At 43.7% G+C, this 18738-nt stretch overlaps 1 protein-coding gene across 1 annotated transcript in view; it reads right to left on the bottom strand.

Annotated features, from left to right (window-relative positions):
* The window catches only part of LOC140427065 (heat shock 70 kDa protein 4-like), a 99655-nt gene that overhangs the window by 33183 nt on the left and 47734 nt on the right, over window positions 1-18738 (bottom strand). Inside the window, exons 8-10 of the mRNA XM_072512535.1 lie at window positions 17248-17324; window positions 15268-15419; window positions 1296-1402 (exon numbers count right to left, since the gene is read on the bottom strand). Coding sequence (XP_072368636.1) covers window positions 1296-1402; window positions 15268-15419; window positions 17248-17324 — 336 coding nt within the window. The remainder of the gene's footprint in view (window positions 1-1295; window positions 1403-15267; window positions 15420-17247; window positions 17325-18738) is intronic.

The following is an 18738-nucleotide window of genomic DNA, read 5'->3' as shown; positions in this document are numbered from 1 at the left end:
ATGAGATGAAGTTGACAAAGCATGAAGGATAGAAGGGTAGCCAGCAGTAAACGGAATAACAGTCTGGTGATGGCAAATCTGGTGGATTATAATTGTGTAGTAGATAGGCTGAGACAGTATTAATGCTACAGAGTAAAAGTAGGAGAACTTTGTGATGGAAAGAATCGAGTTGGAAGCTCAGTTTAAGTACATAGGAGAAGTTAAGTACTAAGCAAGTTAGTGGAAAGTGTGCTTTATTGATAAAGACAAGTCTGTGGAAGACACTGAAGAATAATAGGAAAGAAAAGTGTGGGTTCTGGACTAGAAATGGAAGAACCTTTTTTGGGAACACAAAACCAAAATAATGCATGTGCAGGTAATCAGAAATAAAAACAGAAAATGATGGAAACACTAAGTCCAGCAGCATCTGGAGAGAGAGAAAACAAGTTAATGAACATTAACTCTCATCCTTCACAGATGTTGCCAACCCAGAGTATGTCCAGAACTTTGCTTTTCTTAATTTTTTTGAAAGTTTGGCTATATGGATTGGGAATGTAAGAGTGTGGAGGCAGTGGAGTGGATGGTCACAACTTTGGTGACATAAGCTCCTTGTACTAGTTGGTGAGGCTGAAAGGGTCAATGAGAGGGTTTGAAAGTGGAGAGTTTATAATGGAGAGAGGCAGGTGGAAGTTATTTCTTTTCTGGGATTATTCTGGACTTGCAAGTGGCTTAGCAGAAGAACAGGGATAGCACCGTGAGAAATTCAGCAGAAGGAGAAACCATGAATTTTTAAAAATTCCACCTCAGAATCCAGAAGCAAACTGATTCTACCCTTACTGAAGATTTCCAGTAAAGATCGATGGATTGCGAGAACTGTGGCCATAGGTGACTGCGTGGAGTTTTCACTTTCTCCCTGTGCCTGCATGGGTTTCCTCTGGGTGCACAGGTTTCCTCCCACAGCCCAAAGATGTGCAGGTTAGGTGGATTGGCCAAGCTAAATTGCCCCATAGGTGTCCAAAAGGTTAGGTGGGATTACTGGGTTACGGAGATAGGGTGGAGACGAGGGCCTAGGTCGGATGCTCTTTCCAAGTGTCGGTGCAGACACGACGGGCCAAATGGCCTCCTTCTGCACTGTAGGGATTCGATGATTGTCGACAACAAATCTAAACTGGGAGGTATAGATGATTATTGCTCTACTTTTTCCCCCCTCCAATGCAATACCAAATCCTGAAAATTGCATGTGGGAAACTGAGGAGGCTTGTAATTTCAGACACACAGGATGCAAAGTGATTTAGAAGCTGGAAATTAATGCTCACCCAAGCCCTTCCTCAGCAGGAGAATTCCACCTCATGGAAATTGGAAAAGGAACCAAGTCCGTGATAGAAAATTCCCTCACTTTGAATGCAGGTGAAAGAATAGCACACTGGAAAACAAAACAGAACAAACTTAAAACAGTTTTGCCTCAAAAGTAATAGATTTTGGTTTAAGACAAAACAATCTGCTTTATTGGCACCCATCCACCCTATTAAATGTTCACTACCCTCAGCACAGTGGCAGCAGTGTGTACCATACACGAGATGCATTTCAGCAAATCACCAAGGCTCCTTCAACAGTACCTTCCAAACAAACGCCCTCCAACACCTCAATGTCAAAGCATCAGATATTTGTAGCACCACCAGCAAGTAGCTCCTTTACGGAACTATATTGCTGGTCCTTCACTGTCACAAGATCAAAATCTTTGAACTCCCTTCCTCGCAGTTGTGCGTGCACCTACATGACCATGGACTGCAGCGGCTCATCACTGCCTTCAAGGGTAATTAGAAATGGGCAACAAACACTGGCCTATCAAACAACACCCACATCCTGCAAAATTATTTTTTAAAACGCCGAAAAAAATGCCACATACATTTGACACTGATCAGCTAATCTTCGCGGATCTCTTTATTGTGCCTGTTTTATCATGGCATACGCATAAAGACAGTTGAAAAATACCTATTTTTGCAGCATATTGATGCATTCATGTTGTACGCCACAAAGCAGCAGGGCACACACACTTGCCTATGATATATCGATCATCACACTTACGGCAGTCTGCACTTCTGAATAAAATCATACAGTTCCTGAAAGCTGCAACTTTTTTGGAAAGACTATTAAACAGAACATGAAAATTATGCATTTAAGCTAGAAAGTAGAAAACGCCTTTGCTGGACTGTACAGGTAGGATCAGCCATTTTTGCGCAGCCAAAAAAGTATTTGCTGGTGACATGGCAGTAGCACCACCTTTTCCATTTTACCAAATGAATGATAAACATCTTCATGGTCATCAACATTAGGTTGGAGTGACAATTATTCAAGGAGTAAACCAACATGGCAGATGAAATATAATGTGGAAAAATGTGAAGTTATTCAGGAAAAGAGGAAATGAGAGTATTTTGTAAATGGCGAGAGATTGGTGGTGATCACGAGCCACTGAAAGCTAACATGCAGGTCAGAAAGGGTAGAATTGCCCCTTAGTGCCCAAAGGTTGGGTGGGGTTGCGGGATGAGGGGCCTGCACTGACCCTCCAAAGGAGGGTCAGTGCAGACTCGATGGGCCAAATAGCCTCCTTCTGCACTGTAGGGATTCTTTAATAATAAAGGTCCAGCAAACAATTAGGAAGAAAATGGTATGCTGGCCTTAATTGCAAGAGGATTGGAGTACAAATAGCCCTCAGACTTACAACATAATTGGTTCCTGAAAACACACAAGTTGAAACGTTTTAAATTGGAACTGATTTCCCCACAGGACAACTGTTATAAATAAGTGATTGGTTCATGAACCAAGGGTGGAAATCACTCATGGAACACCTGGCAGTGTTAAGTGCTTTCAACTCTTACCCTGTCAAGTCGCTGCAGCGACGATGGATGCCTGCATGCCCTAGCACAAGTTCTTCCATTTGTGTGGGGGATTTAATGAAGCCTTTGATCACGGTCAGTTGCCTAACTTCTGCGTGTCTGAACCCACATTAAATACAACAGAAGCATATAAATGCATTAAAAACAAGACAGTTGTGCCCAAACGAATAAACAGAATAAAACACTCGTTTCCAACCTAATAAAGACAGTTCGACCTGACAAACCAAACAGATGGGTGGCTTGGAACATCAATGCACACGTATGAACATGCTGGCAGGCGTTGCAAAGTCAAAAGCGACATTGCAAAGTTGAAATGGAATGTCAGTTTATAAATGTTGCAAGTGCCGTTTGTCGTAACACAATGCTACGAAGTAGTAAAGACGTCTTGCAATTGTACAGAGCCTTGGTGAAATCTCAAATGGAATAGTGTACACAGTTTTGGTCTCCTTGCCCAAGGAACAAAAAACAAAGAAAGGTACAGCACAGGAACAGGCCCTTCGGCCCTCCAAGCCTGCGCCGACCATGCTGCCCCTCTAAACTAAAATCTTCTACACTTCCTGGGTCCATATCCCTCTATTCCCATCCTATTCATTTATTTGTCAAGATGCCCCTTAAATGTCACTATCGTCCCTGCTTCCACCACCTCCTCCGTCCAGGCACCCGCTACCATCTGTGTAACAAAACTTGCCTCGTACATCTCCTCTAAACCTATGCCCCCTAGTAATTGACCCCTCTATCCTGGGAAAAAGCCTCTGACTATCCACTCGGTCTATGCCCCTCATAATTTTGTAGACCTCTATCAGGTCGCACCTCAACCTCCGTCGTTCCAGTGAGAACAAACAGAGTTTATTCAACCGCTCCTCAGAGCTAATGCTCTCCATACTAGGCAACATCCTGGTAAATCTCTTCTGCACCCTCTCTAAAGCCTCCACATCCTTCTGGTAGTGTGGCGACCAGAATTGAACACTATAGTCCAAGTGTGGCCTAACTAAGGTTCTAAACAGCTGCACCATGACTTGCCAATTCTTACACTCAATGCCCCGGCCAATGAAGGCAAGCATGCCGCATGCCTTCCTGACTACCTTCTCCACCGGTGATGCCCCTTTCAGTGACCTGTGGACCTGTACACCTAGATCCCTCTGACTTTCAATACTCTTGAGGGTTCTACCATTCACTGTATATTCCCTACCTGCATTAGACCTCCAAAATGCATTACTTCACATTTGTCCGGATTAAACTCCATCTGCCATCTCTCCGTCCAAGTCTCCAAATGATCTAAATCCTGCTGCATCCTCTGACAGTCCTCATCTCTATCCGCAATTCCACCAAACTTTGTGTCGTCTGCAAACCTCCTAAACAGACAAGTTACATTTTCCTCCAAATCTTGTATATATACTACGAACAGCAAAGGTCCCAGCACTGATCCCTGCGGAACACCACTAGTCACAGCCCTCCAATTAGAAAAGCACCCTTCCATTGCTACTCTCTGCCTTCTATGACCTAGCCAGTTCTGTATCCATCTTGCCAGCTCACCCCTGATCCCGTGTGACTTCACCTTTTGTACCAGTCTACCATGAGGGACCTTGTCAAAGGCCTTACTGAAGTCCATATAGACAACATCCACTGCCCTACCTGCATCAATCATCTTTGTGACCTCTTCGAAAAACTCTATCAAGTTAGTGAGACACGACCTCCCCTTCACAAAACCATGCTGCCTCTCACTAATACGTCCATTTGCTTCCAAATGGGATTAGATCCTGTCTCAAAGAATTCTCTCCAGTAATTTCCCTACCACTGACATAATGCTCACCGGCCTGTAGTTCCCTGGATTATTCTTGCTACCCTTCTTAAAGAAAGGAACAACATTGGCTATTCTCCAGTCCTTCGGGACATCACCTGAAGACAGTGAAGATCCAAAGATTTCTGTCAAGGCCTCAGCAATTTCCTCTCTAGCCTCCTTCAGTATTCTGGGGTAGATCCCATCAGGCCCTGGGGACTTATCTACCTTAATATTTTTCAAGACGTCCAACACCACGTCTTTTTGGATGTCAATGTGACCCAGGCTATCTACACACCCTTTTCCAGACTCAAACATCCACCAATTCCTTCTCTTTGGTGAATACTGATGCAAAGTATTCATTTAGTACCTCGCCCATTTCCTCTGGCTCCACACAAATTCCTTTGCCTATCCTTCAGTGGGCCAACCCTTTCCCTGGCTACCCTCTTGCTTTTTATGTATGTGTAAAAAGCCTTGGGATTTTCCTTAACCCTATTTGCCAATGACTTTTCGTGACCCCTTCTAGCCCTCCTGACTCCTTAAGTTCCTTCCTACTTTCCTTATATTCCACACAGGCTTCGTCTGTCCCCAGCCTTCTAGCCCTGACAAATGCCTCCTTTTTCTTTTTGACGAGGCCTACAATATCTCTCGTTAACCAAGGTTCCTGAAATTTGCCGTATTTATCCTTCTTCCGCACAGAAACATGCCGGTCCTGAATTCCTTTCAACTGACATCTGAAAGCCTCCCACATGTCAGATGTTGATTTACCCTTAAACATCCACCCCCAATCTAGGTTCTTCAGTTCCCGCCTAATATTGTTAAAATTAGCCTTCCCCCAATTTAGCACATTCACCTTAGGACCACTCTTATCCTTGTCCACCAGCATTTTGAAACTTACTGAATTGTGGTCACTGTTCCCGAAATGCTCCCCTACTGAAACTTCTACCACCTGGCCGGGCTCATTCCCCAATACCAGGTCCAGTACAGCCCCTTCCCTAGTTGGACTATCTACATATTGTTTTAAGAAGCCCTCCTGGATGCTCCTTACAAACTCTGCCCCGTCTAAGCCCCCAGCACTAAGTGAGTCCCAGTCAATATTGGGGAAGTTGAAGTCTCCCATCACAACAAGCCTGTTGTTTTTACTAGTTTCCAAAATCTGTCGATCTGCTCCTCTATCTCACGCTGGCTGTTGGGAGGGCTGTAGTAAACCCCCAACATTGTGACTGCACCCTTCTTATTCCTGATCTCTACCCATATAGCCTCACTGCCCTGAGGTGTCCCCCCGTAGTACAGCTGTGATATTCTCCCTAACCAACTCCGCCACCCCTTTTACATCCCCCTCTATCCCGCCTGAAACATTTAAATCCTGGAACGTTTAGCTGCCAATCCTGTCCTTCCCTCAACCAGGTCTCTGTAATGACAACATCATAGTTCCAAGTACTAATCCAAGCTCTACGTTCATCTGCCTTACCCGTAATACTTCTTGCATTAAAACATATGCACTTCAGGCCACCAGACCCGCTGTTTTCAGCAACATCTCCCTGTCTGCTCTTCCTCAGAGCCATACTGTCCCTATTCCCTAGTTCTCCCTCAATGCTTTCACCTTCTGACCTATTGCTCCGGTTCCTGCCTATGTCATTAGCACCAATATGTACAACGACCTCTGCCTGTTTGCCCTCCCCCTTCAGGATGCCCGCTACCCGTTCTGAGACATCCTGGACCCTGGCACCAGGGAGGCAACATACCATCCTGGAGTCTCTTTCACATCCTTGAAGCGCCTATCTGTGCCCCTGACTATAGAGTTCCCTATGACTATTGCTCTTCTGCGCTTTGACCCTCCCCGCTGATCAGAGCCAGCCGTGGTGTCACTGCTCTGGTTGCTGCTGTTTTTCCCTGATAGGCTATCCCCCCCCCCCCCCCCCCCCCGACAGTATCCAAAGGGGTATACCTGTTAAAGAGGGGGACAACCACTGGGGATTCCTGCATTGACTGCCTGCCCCTTCTGGTGGTCACCCATTTCTCTGCCTGCACCTTGAGTGTGACCACATTTATATAACTGCTATCTATGACGCTTTCCGCCACCTGCATGCTCCTAACTTTCCGCCAACTGCTGCTCCAACCGAACCATGCGGTCTGTGAGGAGCTCTAGTTGGGTGCACTTTCTGCTGATGAAGCCATCCGGGATGCTGGAAGCCTCCCGGACCTGCCACATCTCACAGTCAGAGCACTGCACCCGTCTAATTGACATTGCGTTAATTAATTCATAAATCAAATTACATTTTAAAAAAAAAGTTACTATTAACTATATGTTTCCTAGCACTAGATTTCTATTATAAATGTGAAAGCTAAATACAGTACTCTCCGATCTCTGGCTTAGATACCCCTTTAAATTATAATTAAGTAATTACGTAATTATGTTTAATTAGTTTAACAATGCTTAATTTTTAAATTTAGTGTAGATTCCCAACCAGCCAATCAGGTCACAGCTTTACTGTGATGTCACTTCAGTCCCCCCCCCCCGCCCCCCCCCCCACCACACAATTTGAAAAGGTAATAAAAATCACCCAGGACGCTCTCTGGTTCTCTCCCTGCAGATTAAAGGTTACAGGCCAGAAGAGAGGACACAAAACAGTAGGGAAAAAGCACCTTCTCCCACTCTGCACAAAATTACCTCACTGCACCAAATTGCCATGTTCCAATTCCCACTCTGACTGTGTCTCACTCACTCAGGATGTGTCTCCTTCACCTGCGCAAAGCTGACTGAGTGCGCTTTCTGTCGGTCTTTTATACAGACCTCAGCTAACCAGGGTGACTCACACTACTTAAGCTTCAAAGAGAAGAATACAATGTACACCTTTGTGCCACTAAACAGGCCTCAGGTGACTGACAGATAACTGGCTCTCAGCAATTAGGGTGGGGGCATCTTCAGCCAATCAGACACTAAGCTACACACTGCACTTCTAACTGAAAAACAGCAGAATTAGACTTACCACTTACCTTTCCTGATTACCTCACTGCACCAAATTACCAAGTTCCAATTCCCACTCTGGATGTGTCTCACTCAGGCTGTGTTTCCTTGACCTGCGCAAAGGATATACTTGCCATAGAGGGAGTGCAACAAAGGTTCACCAGGTTGATCCCTGGGTGGCTGGATTATCCTATGGAAGAGAGGCTGAAGGGACTGGGCCTGTATTCTGTACAGTTTAGAAGAATGAGCTCAACAAAGGATGTTTCCCCTGACTGGGTGGGTGGGTGGATTGGCCTGTGGAACCAGAGGACACTACAGAATAAGAGTTAGGCCATTTAGGACTGAGATGAAGAATTCCTACAGTCCAAGGGTAGTAAATCTTTGCAATTCTCTACCCTAGTGGGCTGTGGAGACTCACCATAGAGTATGTTCAAGACAGAGATCAAATTATTTCTAGATAGTAAAGATAAGGGCAGCACGGTAGCCCAGTGGTTAGCAGTTGCTTCACAGCTCCAGAGTCCCAGGTTCGATTCCCGGCTTGGGTCACTGTCTGTGTGGAGTCTGCACGTTCTGCTCGTGTCTGCGTGGGTTTCCTCTGGGTGCTCTGGTTGGGATAGTACTGGATAAGTTTGGAATTGGGCGTAGGTTTGTGGCTTGGGTAAAATTGTTATATAAGGATCCGACAGCTTATGTGCGAACGAATGAGATGCAGTCGGAGTACTTTCCACTATTCCAGGGAATGAGGAAGGGGTGCCTCATGTCCTACCTTTTTATTAGTGTTGGCGATTGAGCTTAGGGGTATGGGCTTATGGAGGGCGAGAGTGGGGTGTGGAGCACAGGGCGTCTTTGAACACAGATTATTTATGGTTGTACATTTCAGACCCAGCTCATCAGTGAGAGACATAATGGGGTTGTTAGGGAAATCGGAGGTGTTTTCTTGGTATAAATTGAATTTAGGGAAGAGTGAGTATTTTGTGGTGTTGTCTTCAGGTGCAGGGGCAGGAGTTGGATGAGTTGCCATTTAGAGTAGTGACAATTGACTTTGGGCATTTGGGGATGCAGGTAGGGCAGGATTGGGTTCTGCTCCGTATGCTAAATTTCATGAGCCTGGTGGGGAAGGTGAAGGCGGTTTGGGAAGTTGGGATAGTCTCCCTTTGTAGTTGGCTGGCCAGGTGCAGGCAGTCGAAATGAGTATTCTGCGACATTTTTTTTTTTGTTCCAGTGCCCACCGGTGTTTTTGTCAAAAGTGGCATTTTCCGAGGGGTGGAAAGGCTAGTCTCATTGTTTGTGTGGGCAGGGAAGGCTGCAAGGATAAGGAAGACGGCGCTCCACAGGGGGTGGAGTTCAGTAGGCTTGGTTCTTCCGAATCTGTTGCATTACTACTGGGCGGTGAATGCGGAGGTGCAGGGCTGGAGTAAAGTGACGGAGTCTTTGTGGGTGCAGATGGAGGCGGGGTCCTGTAAGGGGTCGGGGCTGCGGGCACTCTGGTTTCCTCCCACAATCCAAAGATGTGCAGGTTAGGTGGATTGGCCATGCCAAATTGCCCTCCGTGTCCATAAAGGTTAGATGCGGTTGCTGGGATAGGGTGGAGGTGTGGGCTTAGGTGGGGTGCTCTTTCCAAGCGCCAGTGCAATCTCGATTGGCCGAATGGGCTCCTTCTGCACTGTAAATTCTGTGATTCTATGAGATTCCAGCATCTGCGGTAATTTGCTTTTATTGGATTAAAAACTTACTTACATTTATAGGACACAAAAAACAAAATATATTCTGTTGGTTAACCAAGACAAGATTCATATGTAGCAGATCTGATAGCCTAAAGACCAGTCACAAAGTAGCACTGAACAGGCACCAATCATTACAGACACCAGCTTTCAGCCAATTTGAAATGCTCTGTGGGACATCAAGAAACAGTTGCAGCCACTGGACACAGCAAGGACTATGGACTTTTGAAAAATATTTTTTATTCAACATATTTACATCAACAGTACCCAAGCACGCCCTAACCATTCCAGACCCCTCGACAGCAACCAGGTCTCCAAAATGTAAATTAAACCTCCATCTCTGGTGGAACCCCTCACCCGCCCCTCTCAAGAGCAAATTTCATCTTTTCCAGGACAGAAACTCCAACAGGTACCCCAGCCACGCAGAGGCACTGGGGGTGGGGTGGGGTGGGGGGGGGGTGGGGAAGAAAGCTGACCTCCACCCCAACAAAACCCAAAATGCTTCGAAACCAGCCATTCAAACTCTCCAGCCATCACCTCCGTCTTCTTCTCCAGTGATGGGTGCGGCCCCACACGAAAGGGCTCTCTCCCGCCAGCTTTCCTCCTGCTGCACTCCTTGCCACACTGCAGCGGACTTTCACTCAATGCCTTCTTCCCTGGATTCTTTTGTTTCGCATTCTACAATGCCCCGAACCTTCCCACAGCTCCTCACAAAAAAATATTCACCAAAAACTGGGCTAAAAGGGCCAAAAAAACTACTCTGGCAGGAGCCACCAAACAAGCAACCGCCACCTATATGCCGCAAATGGAAGTTCCCCCCAGCATGAATATTTGGGTAGAATTCCTGCTTTGAATCCAATTTGACAAGGGAGAGTCTTCCTCTCATGATTCTGCTCAAATAATATACTGCAGAATGTAAAAAGTTGTGATGAGCCAGCACAACTGGGAAGCATTTTAAAATGTAATTTAAAAAAAAAGTTGCTCTGGAACATATGGAACTGGATTTAGATGTATTTTTCCATAATAAATTTGGAATTTATATTTCAAATTAGAAAGCCTCTATTATGTCCATAGTTCAAATGATCTTGGAATTCCTGATAAGTGAAAATCAATAATTGCAAGGAAAATGCAGCAATAATCTCACTTTTTGTTCAATACGCACTGCACATAACAATGTTGATGAATATTCAGAAGGGGAAGAAAAGCTGACAATATTCAACTTCAAACTGAAACATAATTTGCTAAATAACTGAAAATCTTCATTTCTGACACAGTAGGTGGAGGTGACAAGAGGGTCAGTGCTTTGGGAACAATGCATGATTGGAAGTAAACACATTGGGCGCGATTCTCCACCCCCACGCCGAAGTGGCCGCGCCGTCGTGAACGCACCGCCCACGACTGTAGAGACCAGGTGTGGACGGCGCCGGGGGGAACCCGCCGTTTTGGCCTGGCCACTCGGCCCATCCGGGCCTCAGAATCGCGGGGGAACCGGAGAATCGCCATTTTGGGTATCTCTGGCGATTCTCTGGCCTGCGAAACTCGACCGGCCCGTTCCCGCCGCTTGGGAGAATCGCTGGAGGGCGTCGGACCGGCGTCCCCGGAAATTTTGGCGGCCCAGGTGATTCTCCCAACAGGTGTGGGAGTGGCGAATCGCGCCCATTAACTCAACACTAATTTCTGACTTTGGAAAAAATTTATACCCGAATCAATTCACCAATGCTCCCCTAGACCGAGAATGCTGCAATGCACCAAAGCAGGTCATCAAGGGATGTAAAACATATCATAATCTTTCATTTTGTACTTAGTACAAGTACTTAGTTTGAGAAAATACCAACAGCCAAGAGCACTGCCAAAACGTAGCAAATTATACTAGAATTTGTACAGGCAACAAATTGAGGGAATGAAGAATAATTTTTTCTTTCAAGATTCCATTAAAGAGATTTTCCGAGAACCTTTTCTACTTCAGAATGCTCATGCTTCAGTTCCTCCAATTTATGAAATTACATCTCTGAAATGCTACTGCAAAATAGCAACCTTTCATTATATTGGCTTGTTACAGCTTTGAATGACCGATTAAAAATTTTAAAAGATTCGATCAGTTCAGCAAAGCGCAAGTGGTTGTGCATCACCGTAAATCACAGACCAATCACTGTAAATCATAGACCAATCAACTTCCAATTGACTTTTCCCATTCAACAGATATGAGAAAGGTAGAAATTAAGTTAAACAGATCTCCATTTACAGGAGGACGCTTTTGTTTAAAACATGCTGCAAGATGGAAAAAGATGGAGCCTCAGCCCAGGCTTCTGCTCATGACTCAAACAGGCTTGTAAGTTTGTAAAAAAAAAATCACTGGCCACTTCTGTCATGTGAGAGTACCTTTAAGACATGGATGTTTAAGCAATGTACCTTTAAGAAAACAGTGATGTCAGAGAGTGGGTGGAGCTGGGCTTTAGGACAGCCATTTTGCAGGATTTTAGTTTCAGTTTAAAAAGCAGCTTGTGTGTCTGTGTTTCCAGAGAGCTGCAAGTGTGAAAAGAGCTTGGGAGTGTCTGTGTTTTGCAGGGAGCTGGATCTCTGCCATGCAAGACCAACTCTGGATCATTTGGGTGATTTAAACCCATAATTGTAAAGCCTTTAACCTGATGTGATTCTGTTTAAAGGTGTTAAGTCTCTTTGAAGTTTGAAGGAACATTTTGAGGAATTATTTACTGTTGCAATATTTTCTGAGTTATCTTTGAAGTAAGGGGTGTTAAGAGATCCAATGTTTATTTAAGATGTTAAGTTGAGTTCATGGAATAAACAATGTTTTGTGTTTAAAAACCCATGTGTCCATAATTGTAATCCCATACCTAGGGAGCAAGCCATGTGCTAGGAAAAGCAACAAATCCATTAAAGGGAGAGGTAGGTTGAACTCCCATGATACATTTTGGGGTTCTGATAAACACCTCGCCCGTAACAACTTATTTTCTTCTTGTAAAATTTATTGTTTATTTCATCAAGGAGCTCCCAGAGATCAAAAAGGTGACGGAAGCGGGTATTCGGCAAAATGCTGGGTTCTACTGTTAATGGTGTTTTTATTTTCAAAGAATTGGATACTTAATCTACCGGAGTCGGAACAAGGAGGCCTTTTCGCTGGCAGCCCCTGCGGTGCGCAAGTGCCAAAAAGGCACATGAAAGGGTGGAAGGGTAGCACAGTGGTTAGCACTGCTGCCTCATTTCACCGAGGACCCGGGTTCAATCCTATCTCAGGGTCACTGTCCATGTGGAGTTTGCACATTCTCCTCGTGTCTGCGTGGGTCTCACCCCCACAACCCAAAGATGTGCAGGCTAGATGAATTGGCTATTTTTAAAATTAAAACAGTAAAAAATATATACAAGGCCAAACGGTACAAACACTAATTTTGTGTTGGAGAAACAGGTTACCCTCCCCTCAGTACCAATGTTCGGGGAGGGGGGGTTGGATATTCTGATTATTAAAACAGTTCACAACACAGTTGCACAAAAAACAAATGGTACAAGCCCTAAATTTACACTGGAGAGACCAGATTCCCTTCTGTTGGTACAGAGGTGAGGGTAAGGAAAGGGGGTGGTGGGGAGGGAGTGAGTCAGATGTTGGTGGAGGGGGGCCCAATAGGACACTGCCTGAACTATCTACGGAGGCAGAAAAAAAAAGAACCTTCAATTATGATGTGCCAGATTCCGGGAACCCCCAGAGGGGGTGAGGGACGACACAGTGTCAGGCACGAGTGAGCCCTGCACCCCACTGCAGAGAGCCTCATGATTGGCTACGCTACATTGCCCCTTAATTGGAAAAATTGGGGACTCTAAATTTAAAATGCACCTGACTTATAGTATGTTAATCGTATCATTAAGGATACACAGGTGAAATGCATTAAGTAGCTTGAGCACATATTAAAGAAAGATTTGCCCTTTAAGGGGCAAATTTGTTTATTGGTTAGATAATTTACTTAATTGAGATACTCAAAAGAGTATAAAGGCTTGCAGGACACTCGGGGTTATTAGGTGGGAGGCAGACATGTAATGCTGCATTCTGTAAAGAAAAGCAGACTATCAAGAAAAGGATTTGTATCTAGTTTCATACCTCATCATCTTATCCATTTAGCACCTACTCCACCAAACCAAGAGACATCAGCCACATTGGGCTGTATTTCAGGGGGAGCTGGCACAGATGGCTCACCCCACCTGATGGAAAGTCGGCTGGAAGCTGATTTGCTCTGTGCAAGCCTGCCGTGCAGCCATAATGCTATGGTGAGCTAAATTGGATTCCACCCTCAGGAGCTGCCAGGTAATCCAATTTGTCAGCAATTCAGCAGTGCCAAGAGTGCAGTAGTGGGCAATCAATCCTCAGAATGCAGTCCATTAAACCAGAGTGAGATAGTCCAGGGTATTGGCCGGAGAGGGTTTGGCATGGATTATGGACTGCAGGTAGTTGGATGGGGGTCCCCCCAATGCACATATGACACCCCCTCCTCCGAAGGAGATTCTTTTCTTCTCACCCATTGAAAAACCTGGAACTAAATGGCCTGCCTACTCATGCCCTCACCAACCATGTTATGGCATGGGTAGGATGCTATTGGGGTGAATTGGCTCATTGGCAAGTTCAATTGACCCATAATATTTTTAAAAATTGCAGTCAGGCTGTCAATTTAGACACCATCCCACTTGCAGTGTAATAGGGTGAGCTCAGGAGGTGGGTGAGAAGTTGGTCGGCTGGCCAGACTATTTTATGTGCCTTCCCACCAAAAACATGTTCAGCAGGGATACACAAAATCCAGTTCATTATGCAGGGAAATTACTTGCATCATCTTCCAATCCATTAGCAAAGCACATTGCTTACATGAGAGTCTAGTCGGTTTACAGAGTTTTTATTTTTGTACATTCGTCTTGACAGGTACCCCACCCATTAACTATCACTTGTTGTTAATTGTAATTTTCATTTAAAAAATCTTTGGTCACATGCCCATGTTTAAATTAAAACATGGTTTCATATGTTTCTAACGTGGAGTTAAAATTGATTTTACAGCAGATGAAGCCATTTGGACGATCAGGTCTATGCCAGTGTTTTTGCACCACCTGAGCCTACTCCCATCTTATCCTACATACATACTAATCCAGAATAGATGTGGCGTATAGTTCAGTCTGCACTAAATGATCCCTCAACTCAATATTTCTTTGATACAAAATAATTTTTAGTGACGGGGCATTCAAGAGATACTGAGGACCTATGAACATTTTTTCTCTTTATTCATTGACAGGATATGGCTGTTGTTGGCTAGGACAGCAATTATTGCCCACCCCTACTTGTCCTCCAAAAGGGCTGTCTTCTTGAATCACTGCAGTCCAAAGTGTAGATTAACCCACAGGGCTGTTAAGGAGGGAGCTCCAGGATTTTGATCCAGCCAGTGAAGGAAAGTCAGGATGGTGAGTGACTTGGAATGGAACCTCTAGGTGATGGGTGGAGGTATTCCCAGGTATCTGCTGCTCTTGTGCTTCTAGATGTTAGCGGTTGTGGGGCTGAAAGGTTCAGCCTTTCTGGTGAGATTTTGCAGTGCCTCTTGTACATGGTACACGTGGTTTCCATTGTTTGTCAGTGGTGGAGGGATTGAATTGTGTGGAAGGAGTAGCAATCAAGCGGGCTGCTTTGTCCTGGATTGTGTCTAGCTTCAAGTGCTGTTGGAGCTGCACACATCCAGGCAAGTGGAAAGTATTCCATCACACTCCTGACTCGTGCCTTGTGGATAGGCTTTGGGAATCAGGATGAGAGTTACTCGCCACAGGTTTCCTAGCCTTTGACTTGCTCTAGTAGCCACAATATTTACATGTCTAGTCCAGTTCAGCTTCTTGTCAATGGTAACCTCAGGATGTTGAACATACTTTGAACCAGAAATGATCTACATTTCTCACCTGTAAAGCACAACCACGTGCTACAGCCTCATCTGCATTTAAAGTTGTACTCAGGGTTTTCCCAAAGAACTTGGTAATTCTTTCTTTAACAGCAGGGATACGGGTTGCTCCACCCACAATCTCAACAGCATAAATATCCTCTCGCTTAAGTTCTAAAGGGAGGAGAAACATTTATTGAAGGAACATGGTACTCTTTTTACAATGTTTATGGTATAAAAGTGGAATCAGAAAAGATAAAATGCTTCATCATGAAAGATTTTCTTTAGAATAATAATTAATATGGATATAAAATAAGTTCAAACTTAGGATTCACATTTTCAAGACCGGGTTCTGATATTATTACTAGTGTGGCGTGAAGAATCACTGCAGGGAAACACTTGCGTTACTTTAAGTTCTTTTAACTAAATTATGGCATTTTCATCAAGTTGGCCTTTATGGTGAAAAAGCTTCAGGATTCATTTCAGAAAGGCCAACATGACAAACAGACTTAAAACAACATAGTGTATTTACAGGACAGACTTCCACATCTAATGAAACGACAATTGCATAAAGAAAAGCTAGTCAAGATATTTAGGAGAGAAAAAAATGTTCTCCTTTTTTCTTAGGGTGTTATCTTTTACCTAGGATCAAATTCCATATTGAACTGGAGGCCCTCTGGTATTTTCTCAAGTTGCCATTCTGAGAGAGAGCCAGGGCAGTGGGACCAGCAGCTATTTGACTGCATCACTGATTTAACATGTGACTGAATTAAATGTCCACATTTATGCACATGCCAGCAGGAATCCTTGTCCTTGGCCTTCTCAATCCCAGAAGTATCATCAAATTTAGCACCACCTCAGACAAGGTCATCAGACTCCGCCTCAACTGGGGATCAAACCTAGGATTTTCTTATACTTTAATTTGAGCCATTTAGAAAACAATGCCAAGAGCTATTAAATCTCAACAGCAAATTAGAAGAAACATTTTCATTGATATTTTTCAGAACAGCTAGTTGTGACAAAGCTACACTATTTAAGAAATTAGAAATGTCGGGCAGAAAATAACAATCAGCCCCTTGAGCCTGTTCTTCCATTCATTTCGATCCCAGCTGATCTGCATCTCAACTCTATTTACTCACATTTGCTCTCTGTCCCTCAATATCCTTACCTAGCAAACTTAGGAATTGCAGTCCCGAAAATTCCAATTGTCCTCGCATCCACTCCAGACTTTTATTACCGTGTGGAATTGCGCTCCTTAATTTTGCTCCTGAAATGGCCTAATTATAATTTCAAGATTATCCCGTTCCTCTTAATTTCCTCCCCCACCCAAAGGAAATAGTTCTTTATCGACCCTACCAAATCCCTTTAGCTTTTAAGTACCTCTGTTGTTCTTCTGTTCAATCGTTTATTCTCATGACAATACAAGCCAAGTTTTATACAACCCTTCCTCACAATTTAATTAAATTGAGAAGTTTTGATTGGAGGAAGCTTTATATTGTGAGCCCACATGAAAAAATATAACCTGTCCATGTAATTACGTAGAATTTCAGTTAGGTAAGAGTGTCCAGGGATATGAATCAAAGCTGGAATGAGATGCAGATCAGCTGTGATCTAACTGAATGGCAAAGTTGACTTCAGGGATCAAATTATTTTCTATTCTTCCCAATTCATTACTCTGGCGAACTCCAGATGGGGGCTGACACACCATACATAAATTGGCTAAGTATTGAATAGGAACATAAAAGTTACAGGAACAGGTTAAGGAAGTGGGATTAGAGTTGTAGAATAAACTGGGACGAGTTGAAGGTTTATCTCCGCAGATGCGGACTGTCCAGAGTACTCCAGCAATTTTTTTGTTTTCCTTCAGATTTCCTGTATGTTTTATCTTCTGTATGAACTGAATGGTCTGTTTCTGTACTGAAATTGCTGTGATTTTCTAAGTGAAATTGAAGTGTAGAGAATCCATAAATAAGGATCAGGCTGAATTAATTTGCTTACTCACTGGTTTGTTCCATAATACTGCGAAGAGGAGCTTCCACTCTGGACAAAAGATTACTGCACATCTCTTCAAACTGGGTCCTTTAAAATAATACAAAATAGAAAAAAATAAGTTGAGACAACATTTGAGAAAACACTGCATTGCTATCCAACGTGTAAAAATGTAATCTATCCACCCGTTTTAAAGATATGATTATGTTAAATGATTTCTGCCTGCTTGCACTATGTAACCTTCATTTATACAATAAAAGCAAAACACTGTGGATGTTGGAAATCTGAAATCAAAACAAAATGCTGGACTGGCAGCATCTGTGGAGAGAGAAGCTCAAGTTTTATAAAGTAATCCATTCCAAAAATGTCACATTTCCAAGACTGGGCCTTTAATCTGTAGATTGTCTCCACTATGAAACCTCTAATTAAAAGATTAAACTAGAACAGAGTTAACTAAACAGTTATTCAAGGTGATATCATCGCTAGAGTCATGTTAGAAATCGGTCTCTGTTTTTGAATGTTAAACTTCTGTTATTTATTAGTTAAGTTTCCTTGGCAACCTTCACCAACTGGACTGCGCTGTTCCAAGACTGCACACCACCACCTTCTAAAGACAACTTTCTAACAACGCCCTCATCCTGATGATATATAAAAATGAATTAAACATTGTTTTGTCATAATTAAATGAGCAACTCATAGCAGCAAATCTGAGTTTGTCATTCAAAATATATCTAACTTTATGTACATGAAAAATCTTCACCTTTACAAAACTGATTTATCCCAACACTTATGAAAACCCCAAAACACAAGTTATTCCATGTATTATAAATAAATCAACTGGTACTATTTAATAATATTTGTAAAGCTAGGCAACTGTCTCTACTTTAGAATAGTGGAAGGGCAGCACGGTGCTGTAGTGGTTAGCACTGCTGCCTCTTCAAGATAAAGAGGTAGTTTTTTGAAGAATAAAGGAAGGGTTATGGTGTTCGGGCGGAAAAGTGGAGCGGAGTCAACAAAAGATCAGCCATGATCTCATTGAATGGCGGAGCAGGCTCGAGGGGCCAGATGGCATACTCCTGCTCCTAGTTCTTATGTTCTCACGGCGCCGAAGACCGGAGTTTGATCCCGGCCCCAGGTCACTGTCCGTTTGGAGTTTGCACATTCTCCCTGTGTCTGTGTGGGTCTCACCCCCACAACTCAAAAAAGATGTGCAGAGTAGGCGAATTGGCCGTGTTAAATTGCCCTTTAATTGGGGCAAAAAAAGAATTGGGTACTCTTAAATTTATGTTTAAAAAGGTTAAAACACTGTGGATGTTTTATCTTCCAGCAGAACAAGGTTCATGCCTCAAACTAGGTTTTCAGGTTGTCCATAGACAAGTGAGGGAGCCATTAGATTGTCCTGACACTTTGAAACAGTACGTTTTTGAAAAAGCAATGAAAATGAGATGCTAGCTAAACTCAGGTCATTTGCCATTTTGAGCTTTGCACAACTTTAAAAAAAATT

Source organism: Scyliorhinus torazame, chromosome 7 (assembly GCF_047496885.1).
Source record: "Scyliorhinus torazame isolate Kashiwa2021f chromosome 7, sScyTor2.1, whole genome shotgun sequence".
Lineage (NCBI taxonomy): Eukaryota > Metazoa > Chordata > Chondrichthyes > Carcharhiniformes > Scyliorhinidae > Scyliorhinus > Scyliorhinus torazame.
The sequence above is the reverse complement of the archived record's forward strand: the minus strand, read 5'-3'. Positions and strand labels throughout refer to the sequence as shown.